Here is a 23,190-nt window from a genome sequence, read left to right on the forward strand (position 1 = left end):
CAAGCTGGGTAACACCCATCAGTCATGTTAATGCTTAGTGTGGTTATGAATGTTTCAAGTTTTATTTTGCTACAATAAATGTTCTGCATTTATGTTTTTTAAAACTGTATTATCATTTATCTGTGTAGTTCCTGCCTAAAGTAGATTAACTGAATCCTCCTAAATAAACACACATGTGCTGTGTGTTCTGGTTTGGATGTGGCTTAGATAGGATATATTTTGGAAATGCTGACTAAGCTCTAGTTCACCCTATTTTTTTGTGTTTCATCTAATTCTGGCTTTATCATTAAAAAACAATGATTATCTAGAATAAAGGCTTTAAGGGTTATAAAAACAGCCTCATACCATTTTACCCTCATTAGCTTCAGCACAGTGTGAATTCTCTAATAGGCTCTAATGAGCAAGAGAAAGATGCTAAACCCCCTCAGGGCTATCAGTGATTTTTTTAACTTTTGTTGCAGAGCAGATACTGCACAGTACTGTGGCACTGTTTGTGTTACACTAATTTATGACAAGTGTGTTTTTAAAAAGGTTAAGGAAGTATTCCAGCATGCTGCTTGTTTTCAAAGTACAACTCAATGTCTAGGTAACACGTGTGATGGAAAATTTAAGAACATCTTCCTGTACTTTGAATTAATTGGAGCTATTTTTGTTTAAATACTACACAGGAGGATTTTTTCTGCTAAAAGAATCAAGTAATAATGATGACTAAGCTGATCCCTGAGGTTAGTATGATTTTTAGCTAAACTTGTCTTGATTGGTAGGATGATTTTTTTTTTCCTTCTATTTTTGTAAAACCAGACCCAAGAAATCTTAAGCCTTTTCACTTAAAGCAAAACATGTCAGAGCTGAGCGCTTAATTCCCTTGAGCAGTTAGGAGCTTCTTCCAGACTTCACCATCTGGATAGCGGTGTCTCTTTACCGAGTCCTCCTTCATTTCTGTTGAATAACCAGCATCCTATCAAAGTCAAAAATGGAGTTGTTAATAACCTCCCAGAACAAAAGTCATTTATTTTACTTATTTCTGCTGCTCTAAGAAATGTTTTTAAGTCTCCGCCAGAGGCAACTGGCTGAATTAACATTTTTAAAAGTAAGTTTGCTGGTTGTTTGAAATGGGGGAGAGGTACCCTGCTACTTCTCAGGGTTAGTTAACTAATCACACTTCCTTTGTTAGTTCCACCTCTACTGGTGAAAATGAGCCCCGATCTCTTGAACAGGAGGGTCAATGGAGCAGATTTTAAAAAACAGGTGCAGTCAAAACCTTTTGCTAACTTGCTAGATGGTGCCTGGTTTTTAGTTTTGTGGCAAGGGGTGGGGGGCAAGGAGTGCCTGTTTTCAGGTCCAGCTAGTGGGGAAAGGCTGCCGGGAGAGAAGCCTTGTCAGGGGCCATTTCACCCCAAACCCTGACCTTGGGCCTGGGGACTTAAGACTAACTAAAAAACCATGTTTCTAGATAATGAAAACAGACTCAGAGGAGACCAAGCTTTGTGCCTGGGGTCTAGCTCTCCAGAACAGTAGGGCAGGGCTAGCAGACCTCCTGAGGAAGCTTGGTGGGGGTGGGGGGTTGGAGCACCGCAGGCTTACCTTGGGAGGCATGTAGGAAGCCTCCCTGATCAGCACAGGATACTTGAAATGCTCATGCAGGTGGTCAACGTATTCACACATCCTGGGAGGACGGAGTCAGGTTGGAGTAAAACAATGGCTTCAGTTAGATGGGCTGCTGGGCAGAGGGCTGAGCTCCACTCAGAGAGATGGACTCAGCTGAGTGGGGGCTGATACCCTATGCTTCTAGGCAAACCCTTCAGCCTTCTTCTCATCCCTCAAAACCCGCAGGACCTTTCAAGGTTGGTCGAAACCCACCCCGCTCCTTGGTCCTGCTTTGCGGAACTGAAATGGGGGAGGCAGAAAACCCTAGGAGTGGTGGTTTTTAGAGTTTAAAATCTCTCAGGTGTATTAAAACCCAGCTGAAGAACCAACCATTGCTTTATAGAAGAAGTCTCTGTAGACCCTCCCAGGTCCCATTTCTCAGCCCTGAACTTGATGTTCACCCTTCCCAAGCATGTCTTCATGCTCTCACTACCTCCTAGTGATCTGTCTGAAGTACAATATTTAATTCTGGGAAGAAAGAAAAGCATAGTAAAACCGTATGTCTGCAGGTGACTGGAAGGAGACTGTCCTAATTTAAAGCTCATCTGGGACATGTTGAGAAATGAGATGGAACTAAAAGATGCAGCCAGATGATGCAGACTTCAGAGTTGGGAAGAGACTGGACAGAGGCAGAGAGTATGTGATAAAAGCGAGGCTTTAGAAAGTCAGAAAAAGAACTGGGTTTCGGGTTTGCATTTGGTTGCAACTCCCCCCACTTCTCCCCCCAACTTATGTACCTAGAAAACAGCCAGCAGGAAACCACCCTCTAAAAGAAAGAAGACCATATTTAGTGGTGGGTCTCTGAACTGCCTTTGAGTCCTAGGCTGTGCCAGTGGCCAGGGTCCTGTCTGACTGAAAGGCAGTACTGACGGTAGCGCCGCATCACTGACCTGTCTTGGAGGCTTGCAGAGACGGAGATGAAGTCAAACATGATCAGATGCTGCACCAGTTCACAGAGGCCGACGCCCCCCGCGTGCGGGCACACAGGAACTAGACAGAGGTGCAGACAGGCTGCTGCTGAGTGCCAAGGAGCGCAGAGGGGGAGGTGTGAAGGGGGAGTCTGTGGCTTTTCTTAGTGTCTGCAGGTGATTATATCATTAATATTTAGGACTGAAAATCAGCAAAGATTCCCTGATGAAGCTTGAGTTAGAAAAATGTCAGCATGGCAACTCCAGAGCAGGGTATGTGATGTGTGGGGAGATGGTGCCTGGTCCATGGCCCCATGGCACCCTTACTTTCAAACTTCTTGGCCATCAGCAACACTGAGAGGTTCTCGTTGACACTTCCCAGCCTGCAGCTGTCGATCTGCAGAAACTTCAGGGCTTTCGCCTGCAGGAGTTGCTTAAATATCACTCTGTTGTGGCACTGGAAAGAGAATTAAAACCAACAGGAGAGTCGGCCCTCGCCTTCAGGGTCTATGAAGCTGGCGCCGCGCCCACTCCAAGTCACTCAGCAGTGGCCTCCTGGGAGCCTGGACTGTTTGCATTCTTCGTCCTCACTGGGCGTGAGGCGAGCCCTGACAGGCAGGAGGGGACCTCCTGCTCACTTCATTACAAGTCTGCTGGCAGAAGTAAGTATGTGTGTGTGTCTCGCATAAAAGACCATAAGACTATGTGTGTCTGCCTCCTGTGTGTCACATAAAAGACCATCTATCAGGGCGTGACCGCCGCAGGCACTGGTAAGTGGGAGAAGCAGCATCGCGATGAGCAGGTGACCCGGGCGACAGAACAGCCAGGGCAGAAGAGCGCTGCTCCTCGGCCAGGAGAGCCGAGAGCCCGCGCCCCACACAGCGCCGCTCACGCGCAGTCTGCTGCGACTCTGGCAGGTGCTTGTGCTCGTTTACCAGCACAGAATGGGAACGCAGTGTGTTTAAGTAGTTTCAAGGTGGACTTTCTTAAAATCAATCGGTGCCTGCTACCCCCCTGCAGTTTTAAGTTGCTGCCTTGTAAATTCCAATGAGATGCTTTGAAAAAGATCAGTGACCAGAGTCACAGGAATTGTCGAAGAATCTACAAACTCTTGCCCATGTCTTGCTGTAAAGTAAGCCCATTTCTAAGATGAAGAAAACCTCCACTGCAGAACACAGGTGGCGTAGCCTCGTGTGCAGTGTCTACAGGCGGTGCCAGTGTGTGCCACCCCAAGGAGATGTCTCCTACCTGTTCTCCTGTGGCCACGCCGATGCCCAAGGGGGCCAGTGCCTGTGAATGCAAGGCAACCCATTGTCATTTTCCTGTTTTTGAACTGACACTCCTAATGTTTGAAAATATTTTTGGACTCTTCAGCTATTTAGAGCTGAAGAAGGAAAGAGCCTTGCTTTGGAGCCGTGTGAAGTTTTAGGTGCCGCAAAAGGGGGGCCCTGGACCACCTGGGTCTGGTGGCATCACAGGTTCACAGCCCACAGCTGGTTCCTCTCCCCCAACTCCTTCCTTGTAAGTGACCCCCCGGCATCTGGCTTCATAGTCAGTACTGTGAACCGGCTAATGGGAGACTCCCTGAGACATAGGTGGTTTCTCACATTCTCATGCACTGCGTTCTGACACCTGAAGGGGAGAGAAGCCAAGAGGGCCCCCAGTCCAGGTGGATCTGTCCTGGTTCAACCAGGAAGTGCCCTGGTCCAAGGGCTCTAGGGGAAACAGGGGCAGCCGTCTCTGGGTCCGCCTGGCCTTGGCCTTAGCAGACCTCCGCTTGTTTCAGTCTGCGTGAGTAAAAGATCTGAACTTCAGTCAGATTTCTGTGTTTACAAAGTATAAGAATCAGGTCTGGTGACCTCTGGGTTACTGGTAGCCTTTCAACTTTTAGTGATTACTCTCTCCAGGATAAATAGCAGTGCGAGAGAAAACAAGCCCAGGAATCCTAGGGTCTGAGACCACCGCTCTGGCAGCAGCAGTTTCTCTACCTTGGAAATGGCGGCGTGTCCCAGAATGTCGTCAGGGGAGGTGGGCTCCTCAATCCACAGCGGCTTGAACTCGGCCAGCTTTGTCATCCACTCCACAGCCTCGGGCACGTCCCAGCGCTGGTTGGCGTCCATCATCTGAAAGGGGAAAGAGACCCTTCGAGGGGAGGCCTGCCCACTGCTGACCCAGCACTTCCAGGGAGGAAGTGCTGTCTGTTACTCGCGGTCACTCGGCATCACGACTGTGGGGCCCAGCACGCAACCGAACAAAGGGGGCCGCTGAGATGAGCCTGACATGCTGTCTCGGAGATGGCATCACTCAGGGAGCTGCTGTGAGGGCCAGAAGTGCCCTGGGCTGGGCCCAGAGTGCTGACTGGCTCTGAAGCTCCAGCCTGATCTGCATTTGTGCATGTATGCTCAGTCGTGTCTGACCCTGTGACCCCACGTAGCCCACCTGGCTCCTCTGTCCATGGGATTTCCCAGGCAAGAATACAGGAGTGGTTGCCATTTCCTCCAGGGGATCTTCCTGAGCCAAGGATTGAACCCATGTCTCCTGCATTGGCAGGCAGATTCTTTACCACTGTGCCACCTGGGAAGCCCAACCTGCATTTAGAAACCACCAAAATACATTTGTCTTGCAAGGTTCATAGATTGTAGGAACTGTTTCATCACATTCTGAATCATTCACAGTCAACGCTGAGTTTGTTCTCAATGGTCTGTTACTGGCTATTGTCTACTCTGGTTAGCATGATAATAAATAACCCAAACTCTATCATTAATTAAGCACCTATTGCACCAGGCGTTTTACGGATCCTGTCCCATTTAATGTCATAATAACTCTTATGAGGCAGTTCATATTAACCCATTCTACCGACAGGAAAACTGACATGCAAAGGAGTAACTTGCAATAAGTCAAGTAAATGATGATTTCAAGTCTGGGCCTCTGGAAGCCAGGTGCTGAGTGTGCAGAGGTAAGAAAGGGCCTCTCTGTCTCTGCCAGCCTCACGCTTGGCCAAGTCAGACCCAGAGACGGATTTCTCTGGTAGAACGTGCTGAGTGGTACACCCAGAATCGATCTGTGTCAAATTATTTAGATGAGGATGACCTCAGAAGACAAAAGTGGTGTTAATTCATATACAAATAATGGGGCTTTTGATCCTAGGTCAAGGACTCAAACTTCTATTTTAATATATGAAACATGCTTCCAAAACAATTTAAAACTATCTTATTGTGACTTTCTTTTAAGATTTGCCTACTCCAAGACCTCAAAGCTGTACCTCTGACATACAGTGTTAAAATCCCCAATGTTCTTTAACCCTTGCCTGAAGCAGCTCGTGTTTTGGCCCCAGCCAGAGGCTTCCCAGGTGGCACTGGTGGTAAAGAATCCTCCTGCGAATGCAGGAGATGTAAGAGATGTGGGTTCGATCCCTAGTTCGGCAAGATCCCCTGGAGAAGGAAATGGCAACCCACTCCAGTATTCTTACCTGGAGAATCCCATGGACAGAGGAGCCTGGTGGGCTACAGTCCACGGGGTTGCAAAGAGCTGGACATGACAGAAGCGACTTAGCAGAGGCCTCATAAGAGGCTGCTTGCTTCTCAGCGACCAGGGAGGGTACTTACCAGTGTCTTCTCAGGTCCAATCATGTTTCTGATGAGTCGGCATCTACGGATGTCATCCTGGAGATCGGCACCAACTTTTACCTTAAACCTGTAACATAAATTTCGTTTCATAATTTAGAACTGTTCACTGACTCAGTGAAGACATTTGGATTTTCTGCAGAAGTGACTGTTTCAGTAATTTACAGGTCCTGTCTTCCAGTAAACTCGTGCCCTTTCCCAATCAGTGTTCGGACAAGCCACTCAAAAATAACCCTGCAAGCATCTCTCTTTACTCAGTATCAGGGCAATAACTCTAAATGACTTGCTGACCTCAAGTCCAGGAGTGGACAGAGCACTAGAACTTTAATAACATGATGGGTTTTTGCTGTGCCATGGAAGGGAATTAAGAACAAAAGAGGTGTGGTCAGATGTGGCGGGTAAGCCGGCCTCCTCTCCCCTCGCTCACCGGGCTCTGTCCTGCACATGGGCATCAGTCTGATGCTCTGGAGTCTGGATGGGCCACGGTCCCCTACATCCCACCACGCCCACCCTGTGTGCCAACAAAAAGCCCCTTTTACATCCTCTGCACTCAGCACCAAACACTGAAGACGACCTTTCCATCCTGAGTGGAAGCCCCAAGCAGACTTTCTGAGCTCAAGGCCCAAGAGATCTCTCCTGGGCTTTCTCTGACCCCCAGCGGTCATTGAGTCAGCCTCTCCCAGCTACTCAGAGGGAGGAAAGGTGCTGGCACTTACGAGCAGCTGCTGCCAACCCCAGCTGTGCTGGTCCTTTTCAGAAACAGCAACTTTGAGGAGAACCATGAAATCTGTTATTCCCAGTTTAGAGAGAAAGCAAGGTTCAGAGAGGTTGAGCAATTTCCCCATGATCACACAGCAGGTACTCACAGGGAATGGGGAAAAGGCTCAATGTTGATTCCAAATCCACCGCATCCCAAGCATCTTTCCAGTGCCCCACACTGCCTCCATCAAGTTCTCACTTCCCCAGCCCTTTATTTAGCTGAGGAATCAACAGGAATTCAGTGCCTCTTAATGTTCTGTGGGCATGCAAATCACCCAGGGATCTTGTTAAAATGCAGATTTTTGGTACATGTATGCTGTGAAGTCGCTTAGTCATGTCCGACTCTTTGCGACCCCATGGACTATATAACCCACCAGGCTCCTCCGTCCATGGGATTTTCCAGCAAGAATAGTGGAGTGGGTTGCCATTTCCTTTTCCAGGAGATCTTCCCAACCCAGGGATTGAACCAGGGTCTCCCACATTGTAGGCAGACGCTTTACCGTCTGAGCCACCCGGGAAGTCCTCATGTATACAATGTATACAGTACGTGTATACAATGGAGTATTACCCAGCCATTGAAAAGAATGAAAAATTACCATTTGAAGCCACATGGATGCACCTAGAGATTGTTATACTGAGTGAAGTCAGATGAAAAATAGATCACTTATAAGTGGAATCTAAAAGAAGTTACAAATGAACTTATTTATACAACAGAAGTAGAGTCATGGATGTAGAAAACAAACATGGTTATCAGGGGTGGGGGAGGGATAAACTGGGAGATAGGGACGGACAGATACACAGTACTATTTATAAAACATAACTAATCAGGGCCTCCTGCATAGCACAGGAATCTCTACTCAATATTCTGTAATGGTCCATATAGGAAAAGAACCCCAAACAAAGTGGACATACGTGTATGTGTAACTGATTCACTTTGCTGTACGCCTGAAACTAACAACTTTGTAAGCTAACTACACTCCACTGAAATTTTTTTAAGTCACACAAAAAAATACAGATTCTGATGCAGCAGGTCTGGGTTAAGGCTCAAGATTCTGCATTTTAGGTTAACTGGAGACTTTTTTAGTCCTTATCATTCATCAAGCAACCTACACACATAATTTTCTTAATCTACCACCGCTGCAGCGGGGCTGGGGGGGGCGCTCCTGCTCCACAGACCACTCTTGGAGCAGCAGGAGGCAGGTGGCCAGACTCATGCAGAAATCCAAGTGACGTGTCACAGGCACACCGTCCACCGTGAGCCGCAGCGGCCACGGACAACCACAGCTAACCCAGAGGAAACCCCAGGATGCCCAAGGGTCTGTAACCACACAGCAGGACAGACGAGAAGTGCAGAGGGATAGCCTGGAGAGGTGGCGGCCTGGGGAAGAGAAGGAGCTTGGCTCTTGGGAGAATTCCAAGGAGAATCATTGGGACCAGTGGCTGGAAGGTGTGAGGGAGTCCAGGGTTCATTACATCGAAGCTCTTCTAACACTCAGAGCCCTGCAACTACACACAAATGCCCTACCAAGCTCAGTGCGTCTGGAGGTTTTCACACAGAAGCTGAATCAACGCTTGGTACTGCAGTAAAGAGTGGCTTTCTATTCTGGATCAATGCTTGAAATCAATGATCTTGTTTCACTCTGATGTGCCAGGATTCTAACTAGATTCATTTTTGGATAAAGCTGGAAATCAGTGAACTCTTTTGACTCTGATATTCCAGGATTTTAACTAGGTTCATATCTTATCTTTGGACAAAGGGCCTCAGATGAAACTTCTGAGTCCCAACATGCCAGGCTGCTCTGATGAATCCTGACCTCCTTGGTGCCCTTGGCTCCTGGCTCCTCTCCACAACCGGCCTCACTTGCCAACTGCAGAGTCAAGTTCACGATCACCCAAATGAGTTACCTGGTCCAGCCGTCCTTCAGTGCCTCGCTGCACAGCTGTGGGGAAAGGAGCAGAGCCATCAACATATACCCTCCCTGGTCCCAGCGGCATCTCAGCCATCTCTGACTCGGCTTCACAAATGCTACGGCCGCACCATGAACCAGAACAACCACCATGTGTTGTTGAAATTCAGAGCACAAACAGCTTAGCCAACAGAGCAAGGCTGTTTGGTGACTTTCCTTCCTCATCTCTATGGGAACCACTTCATTCATTGTCACAACATCCCTGGAGGGGGAATGGAGCGTCTCTGTCCCTCTTTTTAAAGCTGGGATAGTCTGCAGCATCCACAGACCGAGCCGGTGAAAGAGTAACAGTCAGAAGCTAGTCCCCCTTCTCTGTCAGCTGCAGGTGAGTGCAGGGCGATGAGAAAGGGGAGAGATGCAGCCATGGGCCACCTCTGGTCCTTGAGCATCACACAGGGCAGCGTTCATTGGAATCGTCAAAATCACCCCTGAGATAGCTATCATTTCCCACCTTGCAGTGAGGAAACCAAGGCAGAGCACGCTCAGGGGTCATGTTATACAAGGTTACACTGTTGCCTCTGCCTGGGGCCAGCTTCCCTGTCCAGAGTCGAGGTGGGCTCGCCAGGCTACAGAACCCCGAGTCCACAAGGGAGACGCCTCTCCTTTTACGTGGAATGTGTCCACGTATCCAGGATGAGGCCTGGAACCCACAATGATTCAGGAATGCCAAGAGGAAAATGTCACATCTCCTGCTGTCTACAGAAGCCGGTTCCGAGGCCCACCTCCTTCAGCGTGGCATCAGGGTAGCCCAGCCAGGCGCACGATGTGGTGTAGGCGGGGTAGCCATGTGCCAGCATTTGCTCCTCTGCGGAAACAAAACCATCTTCAACAGTTTGCACCCGTGGGACCTCCAGCTTTAGAATCATCTGGGGCTGAAGTGCTGCCTGCGGAGAATCCAGCTATTCTGCCTGCCTTGTTCATCCTCATCCCCCAGTCCCGAGGACGTCACACTGGGGCCTGGTTACGCTCCAGGAGGCCCTGCTGGCCAAGCCTTCCCCTGTCGTGTGGTGTGACCCTAAAGCCAGCCCTGCTCCTGGCAGTGGCCGAGGTGAACTCTGACTTAAGAGGTCACCCCTGGAGGCTGCTGCGTCCGTACCCAACCATCTGTCTGCGGGGGATGGAGCGGGGCACGTGATGTGAGCCCCCAAGGGTAGGGACCTGCAGAGGTGCACAACGAGAGCAAAAATAACGAGGGGATTTCCTCACAACCCACCTCGCTCTTTTTTCCCGACTTGACTTTGCCGCAGAATTTCTGGAAAAAATAAAAAGCATCATAGTCTTTCAGACAGTGAGGCTCTAGGCCTGGTGGCTGCCAGTCAGAACGGACCAGGAAGCTCCCGGCGCGTGGGGATGACTCACCGCAGGCCTCCTCCTCCGTCAGGACGTCAGTGATGTACCTGAAATCGATGCAGGACACCAGCGTCCGGGGGTCCTGGCGGCGAGACGGCAGGACGCAAAGGCCCACGTCAGTCCACAAGTGGATCTCGGTTCTAAGAATCTGCTTACGCTGGGCCTGGGCTCATTCTGCCCAGGAAAGGACCTTTGGGCTCCCTCCTCCTCCCACCCTGCCCTCAGGGCTCTGACCTCCCTGGAGAGGCCCCCACTCTCAGCCAGGCCTCTGGCTGAGACCTCACCCCACCAATCTAAGTCAGTCTGTTGGAAAGCAGGTTGTACCATGACCAACAGTACCTACGCCACTGTGACCCTTCACTGTCATCAAAGCCCTTTGAACATGGAGATTCTGCTTCATTTAAGACCACTGGCTTTGCAGTCAAATGCTCTTCCCCTGAGCCACTGGCTTTGAAACAGGGATCAGGATCCATAAGAATGAAAACTCCACAGCGGGGCAATCTCAGTTACCTCCTAATGGTCGTCAGATCATTTAATTCTGGAAGCCACCTCTGGCACCTCCCTGGAGAGGTCAGCCTAGAGCCTGCAGGTGGCCCAAGAGGTCCATGCCCTTTCCTTCAGATGACGCCCCCATGCCAGCTGCAACCATGTTAGAAATGATGCGACAGCATTTCCACTTTTCTCCAACAATCTTCAAGGCCACGGTTCTTTGTTTCTCCTTAATTATGAGGCCTAATAATAAGGGCCCTTGTTAACCATCAGATTTTCAGTGACCATCCAAGACATTGCCCCGAGGTGGCTGAAGCTCAGAGAGGTTAAGCGGCATGCCGAAGGTCACACAGCCAGCAAGTGGTGGAGCCCGGACTGAAAGCCAGGTCTGCCTGGGTCTGATGTTCACTCCCTTTAACCTGCCCAGTTTCTTCCTCCTCGGCAGTGAGATGCTTGTCCCTGGTATTGACATGTCAGGGAGAAAGGAAACGGCAGAGGCTTATCCTTAGAATTCACCCTGGGCTCCTTCCTCAAGGGTCTGGTCTGCCATTTGCATTTGATGTCAAAGTGACCAGATAATATCTTAGTAATAACACCTTGGTCTTCAGAGTTTGAAGCACTTTTCTCAACTAGTCTTTGAGCCAATTCTGTGGAGTTTCTAGAGAAGTTAGGCTTATTCCCTTTTCACAGTCAGGAAATGGAAGCTTGAGGCTTTGTATAACATGTGGAATGAAGCACCGGAGTGGGGGACGTGGGACCCTTCAGACCCCCTGCCTGCGTAGGCACAGCTCTCTGCCACCTCAAACACCAGAGGAGGAATACCGGACCTGACTGCGTGCTGCCTGATCAGCAGGACAGTGACTGATCCAGAGACGATGCTGAATGGACCCACTGATAATCAAAAGGCATGGAGTCCACGAAATTCATTTCATTTACGGAAAACAGAGTATTAAAGAATTTACTTACCATGTCAACAAGTAACTTCCACAGAGGCTTGGAGAAAAGAAAAGATTTGTAAAACATGTGTGAGGCACCCATGTGTTTTCTGACAATAAATGTGCTAGTGGCAAATTCCTGCTATCAGATTAATGCCTGCCTGCGCCCCAGCCCACTGGCTCCAGCTGGCCCTCACCTCTGTTGCCCACTTTTCTCAGCCCTTTCTAACTTACTCCGATGATGTCCCAATTGCTGCCAATATCCCTCTGGGCAGACAAACAATCGAACAGTTCTTATGTCCCCTGGGAGCCTGTCGTACATGCCTTTGCCCGCAGAGGGAGCTGTGTTCCTCTGCCGTGTGCTGTATGTTCCATGGGGTCAGAGATGCTGCTGGAGGATTACCTTCCCCTCCTGCTTGGCCCATAGGTCCCACACGGCGTTGAGCACGGCCGCTGTGGCCAGATGCACCACACCCTTCTCAGGACCGATCTGGTGAGGAAGCAAAACACATCAGCATGTCTTAGGAAAGAAAAGAAAAGAAAAGAAAAGAAAAGAAAAGGATATTTAGGTCTCCTAGCCAGGGACACGCTTCAAGAATTAAAAGGCAGCAATGGAAGCTCTGCCCTTATGCTGGGAAAGATTGAAGGCGGGAGAAGGGGGCGACAGAGGATGAGATGGATGGCATCACCGATTCAATGGACCTGAGTTTGGGTAAACTCTGGTAGTTGGTGATGGACAGGGAGGCCTGGCGTGCTGCAAAGAGTTAGACACGACTGAGCCACGGAACTGAACTGAACGGAAACTCACTTGGAGTTTAAGCTCTTCTCCAGTAGTTTCTAACCTATAGAAGATCTGCAAGAATAGTACAAAGAACTCCTGTATATTTCCTCTCTCTTTGTATTTAACATATATATACATACACAAACACACACATATATATACACAGATAGATAAATATAATACATAAGGGAAATTTATTTTACTGAGTCACTTGAGAGTAAGTTGTAGATCCCATGCCCCCTTAATCCTAAATACTTCAGAGTATAGTTCCTAAAAACAAGGACATTCTCTCACACAGCCATAGTGCAATGATCAAATTCAGGAAATACAATATTGATAGAACACTATTATCTATGAAGACAGTTCATAATCAAATTGCACCAACTGTCTCAATAATGTATTTTCTGTTATTCACAAATGGCATTTAGCTGACATGTCACTTTAGTCTCTTTTTATCTGGAGCAAATTTTCTATTCTAAAAAAATAATTATCAGTATTTTCAAGGACAGTGTTCCTCCAGCTCGGTTGTCTGCAGCCCCATTGTGATTAGACTGTGATGCTGCCACTGCATTCTTGTTGCTGTTATCAGGGCTGTTATTGTTTAGGGCTTCTCTGATGATTCAGATGATAAAGAATCCGCCCATCAATGCAGGAGATGGGGGTTCCATCCCTGGGTCAGGAAGATCCCCTGGAGGAGGAAATGGCAACCCACTCCAGTAACCTTGACTGGAAGAATCCTATGGACAGGGGAGCCTGGCAGGCTACAGTCCACGGGGTTTCAAAGAGTCAGATAGGACTGAGCACGCACATACTATCTTTTAGTGCTAGGGTAAGTAAGTATCCTTTAGTCTTCTCCACTGTGTGGTTACCATTTCCTTTTCGAAGTAAGGAGATTAACGTTGCCCCTAAGTTTTAGCATCCACTGATCGTTCCTGCCAATCAATTACAGCCATGATGCTTGCAATATGGTGGTTTTCTAACGTTACCATTTCTGTTAGATTAGTTTGTACTCTGTGGTAATGACAAGCTTTCCTTTGTTGGTTGTTTGCTATCTGAATGGAATTAGAGACTCAGGTCATTCAATGATTTATCAGCCATGACTACCACATTGTTTTTTTCTTAAAACAAAGGATATAGTAAGAGTCTTTATTCCAAGTACCAAAATTCAGAAATAAGGAAAACAAGTAAAATGCCAACAGTTAAATATTTATGACATAGTTAACCACCACTTTTACTGAATCGCCTCAGATCCGACCAATGGGAACTCCTTCCAGGGGATACTTTTAAAGGAAGTTTCACTCGGTTTGCAGAAGTTAAGAATGAAATCCGAGGCAATGTGGACAACGTGCCTTTCTCTGAGCTCAGGAGACTGAACAGTTAGAAAAAGACAGACCTGATGTCAGGAGACACAGGCAAGGTGTCAGCTACTGGACTGACCTTGAAAAAGTGAAAGTGTTAGTCACTCAGTCGTGTCTGACTCTCTGCGACCCCATGGACTGTAGCCCGCGAGGCTCCTCTGTCCATGGGATTCTCCAGGCAAGAATACAGGAGTGGGTTGTCATTCCTTTCTCCAAGGGATCTTCCTGACCTGGGATTGAACCCAGGTCTCTTGCATTGCAGGCAGATTCTTTACCACTGAGCCAGCAGGAAAGCCCTGATCTAACCATGATAAAAATCCTATCTCTAGAATCTCACTTTTTTCATGCTTTGAACTTAAGGTTTAAATACAGTCCTACACACATAAAGGTGCTCTAGTCTCTCTCTTCTTAACTTTTGCTCTTCTCTTACATTTCTGTCCTTAATAACCTCCTCCCACAACTTCAATTCTTCTCATACTATTTCTCCCTTTAAAAGGTTCCCATTTGGCACTTTATGTTCTAGGGAGTCTAGACCAACTTCTTTCTATTCAGGGAGCAGAGATGAGGTCTGGAAGGGCAGCAGTAGCTTTTGGGATCCAAGTTATGTCCAGAGTCAAGTCTCACAGAAAGGACTAGATTACCTTAAAATACTGACTGTCCACCTGGTTCAAGCCCTAATTCATCTGAATAAGATGTTTACCTTAATATCTTAAACCTGTCTCTATTTTCACAGTTGTTGCAATCAAAGGACATGAGACTTCAGGAATGTTATTTACAGAATAGTTTTACAAGACACCTTACCCATCTGAGCTGCCCATCACTCGTGAGCTGCCTGTAGAAGCCTCTGAAATCCCCAACAATGTCACCAAGGGCCTTGTTCAGCACGTGGGGGGCCAAAGCATTCACGGCACAGACAACTGTGAAAGGGGATACAATTCTTGTTTAGTGCTGGTGTGAATAAGACCCCCAAGTACCGCAAACTAAAGTGGACATTTTATGAAGATAATTTTAAATATAAGAGGTACATACCTTTAAAAATTGCCTCAAATATGTCATCTGTGGTTGTTATAACTAATAAACAGGATAGTTGTTCACCTATATTCAGAGCTTAATTTCTGAATAGAGCAAATCCATTTTGATTGGTTGCCACATGAAAAGAACCATAGGCCTGAAAGTTTAAAGCATGTTCCCAAATCACTCTCCTTATTCACTTTGTAAAGAGTCCATATATCAGCTGCAAAACAAAATCTTGCTATTTCATTGTTCCCAAGGAATAAGAAGACTGACTTATAAAATTTTTAGAAATCTTTTCATCATTGTCAAGTATAGAAGATATCTTGAATTCACAATATAACTATATTAAAGATGAAATGAATTTGCAATTAGCTTAATATTTACATGTAAAATGTTAAAGTACATGAAAAATCTTCATAAACATTAAATTAACTTGAAGGTTAACCTTCATTTGGGTCAATATTACCATCAATTACTTATTTTTGGTATTCTACTTAAATAAGAATTTGTAGTGTTATTTCAGATGAAGAATCAGTTAAAAAAAAAAAAACTGTCTGCAAAGACCCTTCTACCATTTGCTCAGTTTATAAGACACTCTCAGTCTATGTTTAAATGGCCAGAATAATCAACTTAGCCTCAAAGCAATGAATTTATTATAAAAAAATGTTGATTGACTTGTTGTGGGCATAGCTGTTGCTTCAATATTAAAATTCTCACATCACTTCATAGGGTGGTCACAGAGACACAGTTTTACTTTAGACAGACCTTAGGAGAAAGACATTTGAACATGTTCATGTTAAAGACATGTTAAAGACATTTAACATGTTCATAGGGTACGCTTGGCTTCTGCGTGACACAGCCTCAGATGATGCTCATACTGAGTACTTAGGGCTGACCCCCACACCTCGTGCTCTCTAGGGCTCTTGTTACTGGGATGCGGAATGATTCCAGTTCAGATGTTTACCCCCTCAAGCTCTGAGAAGACAGAGCCCCCTCTCACCCCTTGGTGGTTGCTGCTCTTGGATTAGAGACGTGAAGAGTAAGCCGGCAGCTCAGAGAGACCTGTATCAATACCTACATCAAACCTCTGTCTCACTAAGGAGAGGGTTACACAACAGACTCGTTTGTGTCACAGAGCAAATGCATTTAACGAACCTTGAGGATGAGCCCATCTTTTTTGGCTCCAACAGAAGCACAAACAACACTAATACGTTCATCGAGAGGATGTGGGTTCTCCTCCCTCAGACTGAGTCCACTGAAAGTTTACTAAAATTTGGTGACTTCCATAGATATCTGGGTTGTGGTGATCAGACTCCAGGCTTCCCTGGTGGCTCAGATGGTAAAGAAACCACCTGCAATGCAGAAGACGCAGGTTCAATCCCTGGGTCCAGAAGATCCCCTGGAGGAGGAAATGGCAACCTAATCCAGTATTCTTGCCTGGAAAACCCCACGGACAGAGGGGCTTGGCGAGCTATAGTCCATGGGGTCACAGTCAGTCTGATTCCAGTGTCTGAAAAGATGAGTGGGAAATCTGCCTGGAGAAACTTGGGCCTTGAAGGCAGCTTACTGTTGACTGAAGCCAGGGCTCTCTCCTGTGACTACATCTGCCTAAAACTTCCTGGGATCCTCCTGCCCAGGAGGCACAAGTCAGAAAGGCTACAGAGAACACGGGTCTGAGCAGCCAGGAACCCTTATGGCTATCTAGTCTCTTTAAAAATTCCTCTTTTTCCATCTCTTTTTCTTTTCCTATACAAAAACTATATTGGTCTCATCTGTACTTAAAAAAATCCAGCATAACCTCCCCCGCTCTCACACATACAGGCCCTCTTCACTGGAATGAAATCACTGTTTTCTTAGATTACAAAAGAATGATTAATTAAGTAAGCTGATAAAGGCTGCAGAAGAACCATGATGAGCTAATGGAATTTTTTTCAACTTTAATTTGAACACCATGTAATGGTTCAGCGAAATGGCAGTGAGTCACCTGAAAAACACAGCAAGCTTACAGTTAAAGTGGTTCTGTCATGCTGTGGCCTGAAACAGGCGGAAGCCAACTCCATCACCACAAAACAGCCATTTGTTCCAGGCACAGAGATGAGAATGGATTTCTCCTGCCCGAGCTGTCCATAGGGACAGTGGGGGTGGGGAGGAGGACGGGAGGCCCCCACCCCGTGAGCTCAGCAGCACACCTGTACCAGGAAACACAGGCCCTTCCCGGCAGGCCCGAGTGAGCACAGTTCCAAGTCCTGGCTGTTAAAGGTGGTTCCGAAGGCTTGTTCCAGAACGCACCTTGTAAGCTTGCTGAGTTTGGCACAAACCTTGGGGGCCGCCCTGTATGGTTAGAGCTTCATAAAGGGCTCAACCTACCAGAGAATTAAAATCGCAGGAGAAGCTGAAACACAGCTCTCCAGCCTGTGGGGGTCAGTGGTCACTGCCTGCTGAAACAACAGTAAATGGTTGACTTAGGGGGTGGGAGTCTGGGAATCAGTGCCCAGGTGCTTCCATCTGCCTGGCCAATTCCTGCTTACCCTTCAAGGCTCATCACAAAGCTTCACCGCTGCTCTGAAGCTGTCCTGACCCTCCTGGAGAGTTTCCGTGTAGCTCATACTCACTTTAAAACAAATGGTCCTTCTCATACTGCACTATCGTTTCTTGTACGCCTGTCTCCCTGAGAAGTTCATGCATTCATGTTCCTTGTACATGGGACTCTCCCCTTTCTCTCCTTGCAAAGTCATTTCTGCGATGCCTGGCAGAGCATGTAACACACAGGGGCACACAGGAGGCATCCATGGAAGGCCTGGTTGATGGATGACTGGACGGCAACCCTGGGAGGGGGTGTGGACAACCTAATGGCATCCATAGAATGTTCAAGAAAGGTTCCCTTGTCCTACACACACACACACACACACACATCCCTCTTTGATCTGCTTGGTGATACTAAAATCATTCAATGGGTCAAGACTGTTCTACAACTAGGAGAGGGCTGACAGTGCAAATATCCATGAGAGGGGGGGTCAAATCACCACCAAAGTCAGAGAATCTATTTCCTTGTTTCAGCCCTAATGACTCAGTGAAATTGATCTGGCAGAGAGGCTTTCTTTTGGTAGGTATTGAATTTTGTTCTTTGTGCATGCATAAACCAAATTATGTTGTTTTTTTTAAAAGAGCAGATAATCTGTACTTAAATGTTCTGCAGGACTAGCTGAGCAGCTGTCTGGGCCTGTTTTCTTGTCTCCAAAAATGAGAAGGCTCAAGACCTTGGCTGAGCCCTTTTCCAGCTCTGAGAAAAGAAAGACCAACACGTGACTTAACAAGCAGCCTTCACTGTCCGCTCTTCCCGAATAAGAGCTCTGAAACCGGGTGGGACCTACGGCCTTTACTGCAAAGAAGGGCAGTGAACTTGAAACCGACTCCGCATGGAGGATTCACAAAAGCAAGTAGACTCTCTCTGTGCACAACAATAAGGTTTGTTCTATGAACACGTCTCCCCTCTCAACCCCCTTGGCTGCTCACCCAGTTCAGGTTCTCCTAGCTCGGCAGAAAGAGAAATGGGCTGAACTTCAAGGATGTGCCTGCAGTTCTATGGATAACCGCAAGGAAAGAAGTCAAATTCTACTATTTAAAAAATTTCTCCCAGTGAAATAAGCAAACCATCAGACATTGTTTTTATTCACGACAAGCAAAACATGGAGGGAAATGAGAACTGGAATGTTCAGCTCCAGTTCAGAGCTGGAATGTTAGTGGAATGTATGCATCCTAGGGCCTCAAGAGATGCCCAACTCACCAACTTCAGTGCCTCTTCCCAGAGTGAAGGTGATTCCATAGCCCTTGAGTCCATCTTCCGCATCCGTCTCCAAGACAACATAGGCTGCTGAGTAGTCAGGGTCTGTGTGCTGCAGGGGAAATGCCCCCCAAAACCCGCAAATGTGAGAAATCCCCAAATAAACCCCGGAATGATGTCACATAAGAGCAGAAGATGCAGTAAGAGCTCCCATCGGAGGAAACTGTTCATGTTCCCCAAAGCAAATGCAGGAGCTCTGAATGGACAAAAGGAATGTCTTCCTGGAGGATGGCAGAGGGACTTGGGATAAGAGGGAAGACCCAGGAATGAAATCTCTGTATAGCAGAGGGAATTATATTTAGTATTGTGTAATAAACTACAATGGAAAAGAAAAAAAGGTATCGCTGGGAGGTGGTAGGCTCGGCTGGAGCTGGGTTCTCTGAAACCTTGGTGAGCACCTGGAACATCGAAGGCCTGAGTGGTCCACATTTCTTAAAAGACTGGGAAGAAACAATTCCAAGGACAGAGGAGCCTGGTGGGCTAAGTCCCTGGGGTCGCAAAGAGTTGGACACAAGTGAGTGACTAACATACACACACACACACACACAAAATCACTGGAACCCTTTGTTAGAACAAGTATGGGGAACAGTTTCAGGGCTCCTACTTGTGACCAGGAAGGCTTGCTGTGCTGGCAAGTGCTGAGGGAGCTGAACTGCTGAATCCAGCTTGTGGTGAGGGCTGGGTGGCGGCAATCCTGAAAGTCATGGCAGTCCTGCTGAGAACGGCCACGCAGACTTTCTAGTAAGAGGGCTCTTGGAGGGGACTTCCCTGGTGGTCCAGTGGTTAGGACTCGGCGCGTCTGCTGCAGGGCACATGAGTTTGATCCCTGGTCAGGGAACCAAGATCCCTATGCCACGGGGCGGCCCCCAAAATAAACAAAATAAAAATGGAGGCACTTGGGAATGAGCACACACACACACCACATCTCTAGGAGCTAATATACATAAGTATTTATGAGTGTGCAATGCAGGTGTCAGATATAATCTCCTGACCCAGAAGTCCTAAACCACTCAGGCCAGAGACAAATTCCATTTCTTATTCTACAGTAAGCCAGCAACCTGTAAAGTATTACTTTACAAATTCAAAGAGGAAAGTCAAGGTTTCAGTTCATCAGCAAGCAGTAATTACAGCCACACCTACTGACAGCCTTCTCTATGTCAGATTGTCTACACACATCTCATTTACATGGGTGAAGCAGATCCTGCTATACTCATTTTACAGGTGAGAAAAACTAGGCCTGGAGAGATTGTGTGGTTTCCCTACAGCTGCTATCCCACAGAGGGGCAGAGGCGGTTGCCCTAAATCAGGTATTTTAATTTTACAAGTCAGCATAACTTCAAACGGATGTTTGGAGATTCACAAAGGATGGCCCAATGGGTGGTTTTTGTCATTTACCATAACATCATATGGGCTTCCCTGGTAGCTCAACTGGAAGGGAATCCACCTGTAATGCAGGAGACCCTGGTTCAATTCCTGGGTCAGGAAGATCCACTGGAGAAGGGATAGGCTACCCACTCCAGTATTCTTGGACTTCCCTGGTGGCTCGGCTGGTAAAGAATCTGCCTGCAATGCAGGAGACCTGGGTTCGATTCCTGGGTTGGGAAGATGCCCTGGAGGAGGGAAGGGGAAAGGCTACCCACTCCAGTATTCTGGCCTGGAGAACTCCATGGATAGTAGCATAGCCCACGGGGTCGCAGAATCAGACACGACTGAGTGACTTTCACTTCATAACATCATATGAGAAAGGACACAAGGGTTTTGAAAATCAGGAATAACCTAACCTCAGAATAAAGGACATTCTTTTAAATCACTTGAGCACTTTTTAACAAGAGGCCGTTTCAGGTGAACACAAAGAACACGGAATGTAATGCACACACACAGTGTGCCCTCCACATTCAAGAGGCAAACATTACAGTGTGAATCGAAGTCCTCGGGTATCAATTCACTTCAACTCCCCACCAGTAACAGGTAACCACTACCCTAACATGGATGCTTCCCACATTCATTACATACAGGGAAGCTTTGTTTTTCCAGTGTGGCCAATGGTGCGTGGGCACGGGGTGGGGGGCAGGACTGGAGGACTGGGCAGGACTCATATTTGGGGGCCACTGCAGGAGATGTGGGTGTGCAGCACCCCGCTAACACTCTCAGGGAACAAAAACACCTTTCAGGGCTCACTTGACTGCATCTCCAAAGGCTGACATCTACCTAACTCCTCATGGTGACATCCTCTATACTAATATTTTCTGGGAACTTCATGGCATCACGGACTCAATGGACATGACTTTGAGCAAACTAGGAGACCTTGAAGGACAGGGAAGTCTGGTATGCTGCAGTCCATAGGGTCACAAAGAGTCGGACACGGCTGAGCAACTGAACAACAAACAACAACATGAGAGCCCGTTTCACATGACCCAACTGCTTTGAGTTTGTTCATCTGGTTTTCCGGCCAGACTGACTTCTTCCTTTCACAGATGGGACCAAGAGGTCCGGAGAGTTAGGGCCTTCTCCTGGTCACAAAGCAAGTTGTGGGGGGAGGCAGGGATCACCACCTGAAACACCCTGCGCGGGGCTTCCTGCGTTCCATCACAGTGGAGGAGCTCGCGCTGTGTTTTAGGGCTTCACTGGGGACGCCCCAACATCGTTTTGCAAATACGATTCGCATTTCCAACAGAATGTGAATCATAAATACAAAAACAGGAAATACTAAATGCCAGCAAAGAAAGGAACAATAAGAAAAAGAAAAAAACCTAGGAGGATGGGGAGTTCCTAGATACCTTCACTCCACTTTCTGGCCTCTCCACTTATAAAAGCAATGGTTCCAAAGAAGGAACCTTCCAAGGGGGCCCCTCCGGGAGCCCCGTGCCTAAGGGGCCCTAGCGTCGGCGGGGCGGGAGGGCACCGGGACGAACAGCGCTTACCATGGCGTCCGAGCCGTGGCCCCCGAGTGACGTGGGGAAGCGCACGTCGTGGACCGAGAGCCGGGAGACCCTGCCGTGCACCATGCCCACGCGCGCCGGGGCGCCACCACCTTTGCTGGACCGGACGCGAGCCGCGCGGAGAGGGAGGGGCGCGGAGCCGGCGCGGATTGGCCGCGCGGCCAGGGGTGTGGCCGCGCTCGAGAACTCAGGGAAACTCAAACTTGGTGGGACTGGAGGGGCCGGCCCGGCTAAGGGTCCCCTGACTCACAGGTTTTCGGCGCCAAGTTTCTGCCCCGCAACGGGGGTGCTGTTCCCCAAGCCGGACTGGCTCGGGGTCTCCACCTACCCCGCGCCCCCTCCCCTCTCCTGTCCCTCCTCCCCCCAGGACCCTGCTCCGCCCAGACTAGAAATTGTCATGTGACCTAACCCGGAGCAGCGCCCAGAGAGGAAGAAACCCGGTCGGTTCAGAGCATGATCCGCTCGCAGCAGATTCGGACCAGCTCTGAATCTGACGTACTTCAGTCCGTCAAGGCTGGGGCAGCCAGGATAGCCTTGGGCCAGAAAACCTTGAAATGACCTCAGCCTGTTTGCCATCTGATAAACTAAGAGGCGGGTCACCATTTATTACATCCTTGCTGATTCAGAAAGCTTTAAATCTAGGACCGCTTATCTACCCAGCCCTGCAGATAGGCAGGCAGGTATTGTCCATTTTACTAAAGAAATGGGATTCAGAGAGACTAAGTAATTTAAGAGACTTGCCCGAGGTCACACAGCTAGATGAGTGACGAAGACTAGCTGCAAACCCAAGGCTTTGTCCTCTGGGTGGCAGGAACTCTGGAGTTCAGAGCTATAGGGTCCCTCTGACAACAAGGTGACGGCTACGGACGGCCCCCACCCCCCACCCAACATACACACCACAGTGTGCACACAATTTAAGTTTCTATACCATTTTAGGATGGTCCACTTAACCCCTTGTCTTGCCTACAGCATGCCACCTTTTGGTTCCTACTTCTAGGGACTGTTTTGATGACTATTTGGGAAGCAGTGCTATACAGATATATTTTTCCATTAATAAATGTTCCTGTGGGTATGGCAGGGATGTTTTCAGGGATCTCCAGGTCATGTCTGCTGCTCAAGGATGCATACACATAGAACCCTGCCAGATGAATTCCTCAGGCTAAAGACTGAGATAGTTAGCTCAAATGCTACAGAGGCTGGGTGGGCACCAGGAAGCAAAGAGGGGTGAGGTAAGAAGCAGTGACTGCAGCTAAAGGGACAGCCGGGCAGCGCAAGTTGATTGTGGCCCTGCAGGGATTAAGAGCACAGACTGCCGCATCTTCCTAGTTTCCAAGAGAAGTCTGAAATTTGAATGTTAATGGGAAATAGCCCTTCTTTCCCCCTGGCCTGTCCTATCCACTCTGCAGTTTAGACAGTTAACTTTACATATGGATCAATGTTTATTAACATTTAATTGTACTACCTATTTGTTCATCCCTATTTTTTGCTGTCTTGATTTTTAGGGTGGGGGTGTCTGGCTGGAATATATGCTCGGGTTTTTTTTTTTTTTTTTTTTTTCAGAATGGTTCTTTGGGCTGAG

At 47.9% G+C, this 23,190-nt stretch overlaps 1 protein-coding gene across 2 annotated transcripts; it reads right to left on the reverse strand.

Annotated features, from left to right (window-relative positions):
• Positions 1 to 38: 38 nt before the first annotated feature.
• On the reverse strand, positions 39 to 21,780 carry ENOSF1 (enolase superfamily member 1). 2 transcript variants are annotated; one of them, XM_065932498.1, is made up of 16 exons: positions 21,594 to 21,780; positions 18,616 to 18,724; positions 14,619 to 14,734; positions 12,082 to 12,168; positions 11,710 to 11,736; positions 10,264 to 10,336; positions 10,118 to 10,156; positions 9,627 to 9,709; positions 8,843 to 8,877; positions 6,161 to 6,248; positions 4,544 to 4,678; positions 3,804 to 3,845; positions 2,883 to 3,012; positions 2,538 to 2,637; positions 1,585 to 1,666; positions 39 to 958 (listed from the first exon to the last, which is right to left on the reverse strand). In XM_065932498.1, the coding sequence occupies exons 1-16, from the start codon at positions 21,675 to 21,677 to the stop codon at positions 857 to 859; spliced, it is 1,332 nt and encodes a 443-aa protein (XP_065788570.1). In that variant the 5' UTR covers positions 21,678 to 21,780; the 3' UTR covers positions 39 to 856. The 2 variants fall into 2 exon arrangements, with proteins under 2 accessions (XP_065788570.1, XP_065788571.1); XM_065932499.1 differs by lacking the exon at positions 21,594 to 21,780 and having other exon boundaries at positions 10,264 to 10,301.
• Between the last annotated feature and the right edge of the window lie 1,410 nt (positions 21,781 to 23,190).

Source organism: Muntiacus reevesi, chromosome 4 (genome assembly GCF_963930625.1).
Source record: "Muntiacus reevesi chromosome 4, mMunRee1.1, whole genome shotgun sequence".
Lineage (NCBI taxonomy): Eukaryota > Metazoa > Chordata > Mammalia > Artiodactyla > Cervidae > Muntiacus > Muntiacus reevesi.

Coding starts and splice junctions, on each gene's coding strand:
- ENOSF1 (XM_065932498.1), bottom strand. CDS start 21,677: ATGGTGCACGGCAGGGTCTCCCGGCTCTCGGTCCACGACGTGCGCTTC. Junction 8,878..9,626: donor CTGATGCCACGCTGAAGGAG/GTGGGCCTCGGA, acceptor CTTTCCCCACAG/CTGTGCAGCGAGGCACTGAA. Junction 3,846..4,543: donor GACACGCCGCCATTTCCAAG/GTAGAGAAACTG, acceptor TTGCATTCACAG/GCACTGGCCCCCTTGGGCAT.